General features: G+C 22.7%; 2 protein-coding genes across 2 annotated transcripts; both read left to right on the top strand.

The window, feature by feature from the left end:
* Window positions 1–374: 374 nt before the first annotated feature.
* On the top strand, window positions 375–704 carry ENU1_178070 (Uro-adherence factor A precursor, putative; the record flags this gene model as incomplete). Its single annotated transcript, XM_008861394.1, has 1 exon — window positions 375–704. The coding sequence occupies one exon, from the start codon at window positions 375–377 to the stop codon at window positions 702–704; it is 330 nt and encodes a 109-aa protein (XP_008859616.1).
* Window positions 705–3,724: 3,020 nt separating this feature from the next.
* ENU1_178060 (hypothetical protein) lies at window positions 3,725–4,525 on the top strand (the record flags this gene model as incomplete). The annotated part of the gene is made up of 1 exon (XM_008861393.1): window positions 3,725–4,525. The coding sequence occupies one exon, from the start codon at window positions 3,725–3,727 to the stop codon at window positions 4,523–4,525; it is 801 nt and encodes a 266-aa protein (XP_008859615.1).
* Window positions 4,526–7,155: the final 2,630 nt, after the last annotated feature.

Here is a 7,155-nt window from a genome sequence, read left to right as displayed (position 1 = left end):
AACCAAAACAACAAGTTGATGAAGAACCAATTGTAAGTGACATCCAAAACAATGAATTAATAACTAAAGAAAAGGAAATCCAACCATCAGACTCTTTAACACTTTCCAGTGAAGATAAAAAAGAATCGAAAGTTAATAATTTATCAGAACGTCCTTCTGAAAAAGGACGTCTTATCTATGAACAAAAAGAAATAAATGAATTCTTCAATAAAATTGATGGAGAAGTTCAACTAATACCAGTTCAAAAGATTAAGTCTAAACCAGGAAAAAGAAAGCAAATAACTAAAGAAGGATTTGCTTATCGTAAGACATTATCGTGTGAGACGGACCAATCACTCAATAAGATTAGAAGCCAAGATTCTCCTTCAGGAGAAATGGTCCCACCAAAGAAAGTGCCTGTTGGAGGAGTATCTTTGTTTGGTGGATTTAATCCTGCGAAAGTTTCACTGAGAAAGACTAACTATCCAAAGGAAGAAAAGGAAAGTAGTATTCAAAATTCTGAATCAAATCCTCCACCAAGAAGTATTTCTGAAAAAGCAAGACCCCCTGGAGTACCAGGAGGACAACCACTATTTGGAGGATTTAATCCTGCAACATTTAAATTAAAAAAGACTACAGTAAAGAAGGAAAACACACCAGAAAAGAAGTCACAAGAAGAAGTTCCTGAATTTATGAAACTCAAATTAAAGAAAGCAGAAAAATGAAAAAGATGACTAATATATTTAAGATGTAGTAAGTACATTCATTGAATTTATTCATTAAAAAAGAAATTCCGTTTAATGTTTGTTTTTTGATAGTTAAAGAAGTGAGAATAAGAAAAAGGAGTAAAAGAAAATCCTACAAATGATATATAAGTGAAAAGAACAAAAATTAAAGAAATAATAATGGAAAAGAAGAAATAGTTTTGATAAAAGAAATGAGATAAATGGGGATATTTTTTGAAGAATAATAGAGTGTAAAACAAGAAAAGTAATTCTAAAATAATAAAGGAATGAAAAAAAGGAGAATAGAAATTTGAAAAAAGAATATAAATATAAATAATGGAAGAAAAATATATATTACAGGAAGTGAATAAGAAAGAGAAGTACATTTTAAAGTGATTAATTTCTATGTTTTTGAATGAAGAAAAAATATAAAAGAGCAATTGAAATAGTTAGAGGAGGGATATTAATTAGAATATCATTTTAATACTTTTTAATGAAAGTATTACCAGAATTTTTAAGTGAATTATTAATTAAAGAAAGACATATTGAAGAAGTATTAAGTGTAATATGTGAAATGCAAGATAAAGAATTAATGTTTAAGTGACTAGAAGGTAATAAAAATTCAATTAAAATAATAAAATAATTCTGATATTTATAAGTACAATATTGTCACAAAGAAATAGTGATAGAACAATAAAAGTTTTTATAAATATTTATTCCTTATTTTAAGTGAACAATTTGATGAAGTAGAAGAATTAAATAATTGTATTAAATTATTAATATTTCATTATGAATATTAGAAATAATAAATATCATTAATATAATAGTCATTTTCACCAATTTATTACAGTCTAAAGTTAATAAAAATAATATTTTATTTATTACATAGAAGAAGTATTGAAAAAAGTATTTTAATAATTAAAATAGTGAAAAGAATATATTAATTGGTTTATTACTTAATTTATTAATTATTATCTGAATGTTCTTTTAAAAGAGAAATATATATATTAAATGTCTTACTGACAGTTAGTTTTATTCTTTAATAAGCATTATTTAAATAGTTTCATGTGGACCAATGAAAAAAAATAGTAAAAATTCTGTTTGTTATGACATCAGCTAGCTTAATACAACAAATTATTGAAATGATATATTTTTATATTTGGTGGAATTTATTAATTGTCCATTTGTTACTCATTTCTTAGAAATTCTTTATTCAATTATGATTATTCTATAGTGTATCGCAATTAAGTAGTTTTTTAAATTAAAAAATATGATTTGTAATACATTGAATTCAATGTTAAAACACTTCAAGAGAAGTATCAAAATAAACTAATAGAATCGTTTTTTTGTTACATTGTTTAATTTAACATTTGATGAAGAAATAGTATTTGAGTTTCAACTCTTTAGAGCTGAGCAATAATTAAAAATAATAAATTCAAAAGAACATAAGTTTATTGGTTTTTTTAATAGCCGATTTATTTCTTATAAAGCATAATGACTTCTACTATAATGAATATATTAAATCTACCAACTAAAAAATGAAACTGAAAGTCTTCATATTGTTGTTTATTTTCTTCAAGACAGTAATTACAAATTAGAATAGTTATTGAATTTAAATTAAAACAAGAATATGGTTCAAAAGTCTCACTTGTTGGCTTTTATCTATTTATTGAAATTAATAGACTTGAAGATGGTAAGACTAAAGAAAATTTAAATAAAAGTTTCATAAAAGGTCTTGTTAAAAATGGTATTAATCAAAGAAAAAACTCCAATTTAAAGAAGCTAAGAAAGAAGAAAAACAACACATATTTAAGAAAAGAGTAAATAAAAAGAAAGAAACTAACAAATTTCAAACAAAAAGAAATACTATGAGAAAAAAATGATTGCAGAATTAAGTCAAAAAAGAATAATGAAAGCACATTATTATGGAATTATTAGAAATAGAAAGAAATTATTTTAATAGAATATAAGAATATCTTGATACATTCTATTTTTATTTAAAGAAATATATAAAATAATAGAACCTTAAAATTTTATTTAATTAGTTATCATGCATATATAAAATCAATATTAAGTTAATACAAGAGCTAAACGAATGATACTAATGACTTTTGAATAATGAAAGTTACTGATATATTTAATTCTTTTTTAAATTAAAAAAAGTAAAACACCTTATTACTATGGATCAATTGTAACACACTCAATTGAGATCCATGGTGAAGAGATTAAACACCTTTTATCATAATGGGTAGATGAATTTAAAATATCTTCAAATTACTTCATTGAACCAGTCCAAAGATGTTTTTGATATATATTATTGTTAGGGTCATTGATCAAAACTACCTCTAATTTTACAAATGAATATGTTGAGTGACAAAAAGTAAATGAACACTTCAAAGAAATCACTAAAAGAATTGATGAAAAGAAGAATAGTTTCTTCTATTCTTCGTCCTATTAATTTATGAAAATTTGTTTATGAAAGATTTATCACCTTTAAAGAGAGAGTTAGAAAGAACCGCACTACAACATTATTTGTAATGTTATATTGTTTTTGGTTAAAAGAAAGGTTTATTATAATTTAAGTATGAACTTAAGAAAAAAGAATTTGTTCTTCAAACAAAATAGAAAAATGAGAAATAGTTTTATTCCTTAGTCTATTGAAACGCAATACTTCTTTTGTTTTCTTCTTCCCTCCTGAAATTAATTTCATTTGATGGAAAAATAAATTCTATGAAATAACTAAAAAGAATAAAAATTATGTTATATAAAACAATAATTAAAGTATTTTTTAGTTTCAAATATTTTTTTTTGTTGTTCAATAACGTCTGAATATATTAATAAAATTTCATAAACAAAATAGAAGCCAAAGACAAACAAATACCTACAAATAGAAAATCATTTGAATAAAGACATAATAAGTATAATACGATAATCAGTCATAAAATAACTAAAAATAAAGAATGCTAAAAATAAACATCAAAAAAGAAAAAAGAAAAAAACTTGAAACTTACAAAAAGATTATGTTCAACCGAAAAAGCAAAAAAGAAAAGAAAGATAAGAGTCAAATTGAAGAACAAATACAAAAAACTATTGTCCTTGAAGAAGAATTAAATCAAACAAAAAAAGAATTAGATGAAAGTAATAAAGCTGTTGCGTTGTTGTCTTCAAGAGTTGTTAGATTAGAAAATGAGTACAAACAATTACACACAATCATTGACCAAATTAAGAGTACAGGAATTTTAGAAAAAAAAATTGAATTAGAACCAGCTGATGTTGTTCTAAGTAAAAATTTCTATGATGAATATATTAATCAATTATCTGAATGGTGTGGAATGAAAAATCATGAAACACTTTATGATAGTGATGAAGATGGACTTACTGCTCGTGCATTTAATTATAAGACATGTGGTCAAATTCATACAATGACTATTGTTCAAACAACTGATGGATGTATTTTTGGTAGTTACAATTCTATTGAAATTCCCGACTCAAAAGAAAAAGGGTATGGGTTTTATATGACTAAAGACGATGGATTCTTTTGTTTCATTCTCAAGAGTCCATTAATTAAAAAACCAATTAAAATTGTTAGAAAAGATCCATTTTATTCAACCAAAGTATATTCTTGTGATAATGATAAATGGATTACTGGTATTCATTGTGGTTATTATCTTGGTATTGAAGATTCTTCTTTTGTTTCAGGAAAATTCTCAATGTACTACAATATTGAGATGGAAAATGCAGTTAATATTTTCTCTGGAAATCATTTTCCAGACACTTTTTCAGTATTTAAAGTTGTTGTATTAAAATGGAGTTCAGAATGATCATGAATTACTTCATTTCAAGACCATAAAATCGATTATCATCTTTTTCTAAGCTATTTCTTTAGTTCTGTTCTTCCTTTTTAATTTTTATATTACAGTTAGCTTGTCATCATTAATACTATTAATGAAAAGAAGAACTTAGCTTTGAGAATAACAATTACTAAAAGGCTCTTTTTTGGTTTTAGTTATAGAATCTTTTAAGACTTCTATTTGGTAATTTAGTAACATTTATTTGTTTTCTCTTATTAGTAATGTTTTTAATGTGAGCTAATCTTCTACACTTCTTTTGATTCATAATTGTTAAATTAAAACTTACTTTTAATATAACTTTTAGTGGATTTGCTCAACTTATAAAGTATAGAATAAACTTTATTGATCTTGTCTTTGTTAATTCATCTGAACTACAAAAATCATAGAAATTATGATAACCCAATACACAAACTAATTATCTCATACGGAGAAAATGTCATGAATTATATAAAAGTTTGAGAGTGTTATTTAATATCATTAAACAAGAAATGTAAAAAAGAAGAACATTTGTAAATAAAAAATAATTTATTATAATTAGATATTAACTTATATTTGTAATATACGATTTTGAAAACTTTGTTCTTTATGCTTTCGTTTGGTTGATAAAGTATTATTCATATATTTATTAGCTTATTTTTTAATTAAATGTTAGATTCTTTGAAATAAATAATTTTTTTGACTGTATATGAACTTTTTAACTCTTATTATAAAATAGTCTTTTGATAAACAATGAACTTTTTTGTCGTTGAGTCATAATTAACAGTTTTTATGAATTATTTTATTTGATGTGAATTTTTATTTATTTTTAAAATACTTTTTTAATCTTACTATTCATATTAATAGAAATACTTTGTTCCTAATATTTTCTTTTATTTAACATATCGTTATTAGAAGATATTCACAACTTAACTATTAGATATTATGTTTATCAAAGTTATCGAAGGGAATTGTTAGTGTTTTAGATTCTAGTTTTGACCTTTTTGAAGAAAAGAATTGTTCAGAATATAGAGTTGATAAGAGTTAAAACAATTTTTGTTTGTTGAACGATTAACACAAAAGATATTCTTTGTAATAAATTACATTTAATTGAAACAATTCTATATTTTTAAAATACAACACAAAAAGAATATTTAATTCATTGTATGAAAAAAAAATAATTGGTAGCTGTTTTAATAAAATATTATAAAAAAATTAAAGACATAAGATATTGAATGTATTGAACTATATTAGTTGGGTTGTTAAAAACTGAGTAGTATATGAGCAAAATTTTAATGAAATATTCATAATATGGATGATTTTTTGAACTTTGTTAACAAACATCTAATAGAATTAGAATTTAAATAAGTCAATGATAAAATAACTAAACTTAAAAGCTTTTTCTATTCGCTCAATAAGGAAATAACAACATATTATTTTCTTATTATCAATTTCTACTTTCATTTCTTACCAGTTGATTGTCTTTTAAATACTATCACAAGAATAAAAAAAATTATTCATAGCTCTAAAATTATTTTTGAGTATATTTTATTAATAAATAACATAAAATATTTATACCAGTTATAAGAATTTTAAAAGTTTTACTACTTATATTTTTGATTTGTCTGAGTAATCAATTAGATTAATTTTTAATAAGTATTTGGTTATACCTTTAAAATTATTTCAATTCTTACTTGAAATTTTGAAAGAGTTAGAAAGAACTTGGCTCTTTGAATAAAATATACTTTTAAACTCTTACATAATTTAGTAATATAATTAATTAAACATTATGAATTATTGAATGGTTCTTCTATTCAATATTTATGTTTTATTGGTATTTTTCAAACAAAACTACCAAGTGTCTTAATTTCAAAGTATTTTCTATGAATGTTTTTGTCTGACAAAAAAGTATTTGGCTTGCAGCAATTTCTCTGGAAGGTAATTCTCTTTATATTATACTTGAAACAAGAAATATATAAAATATACAAATGAAAACATAACTTATTTCAATATGCTTACATGATAAAGTAAATAAAAGATTCAATTTAAAATAAAATAGTGTTGTGTTTCTTTGTGGATTAGAAGAGTGAAACCAATTAAATAATGAGAAAAAGAGGAATAAAGAAAATGTAAATCAATAGAATCAATAAGAAAAGAAGAAAGAAGAATAAGAAGAGAATTTCAAAAGAAGAAAGGTTCTAAGTCATTGAAATTATTAAAGAATGATAGAAGAAAACAAAAAAAAAAGATTGAGAGAGTTAAAGAGAATAAAGAGTCAATAACGAGATAAATAAGAATAAAAGAAGATAAAAGAGAAAAAGAAATAAAAAGAAATATTTAATAATAATAGAATCTACAAAATTTAGAGTCATTTGAATAAACTTTTTTAAAACACGAGTTTTGGTTTTATGTTGTTTTTGAACAATTCAATGAGAAAAATAATATTCTAAAATGAAATAATTATATCATGAATTGAACTTTGAATCATTTAAAGAAAAAAAGAAGAAAAAAAGAAAGGATAATGAAGAGAAGAATTAAATAAAAGAAATAAGATTGATGGAAGATAGAAAGATTGAAGAAAAGGAAATAAGAAAAATAAAAAAGAATAAAGAAATAAAAAAAAA

This window comes from Entamoeba nuttalli (assembly GCF_000257125.1).
Source record: "Entamoeba nuttalli P19 unplaced genomic scaffold asmbl_7962, whole genome shotgun sequence".
NCBI classification, from domain to species: Eukaryota; Evosea; order Mastigamoebida; family Endamoebidae; genus Entamoeba; species Entamoeba nuttalli.
The sequence above is the reverse complement of the archived record's forward strand: the minus strand, read 5'-3'. Positions and strand labels throughout refer to the sequence as shown.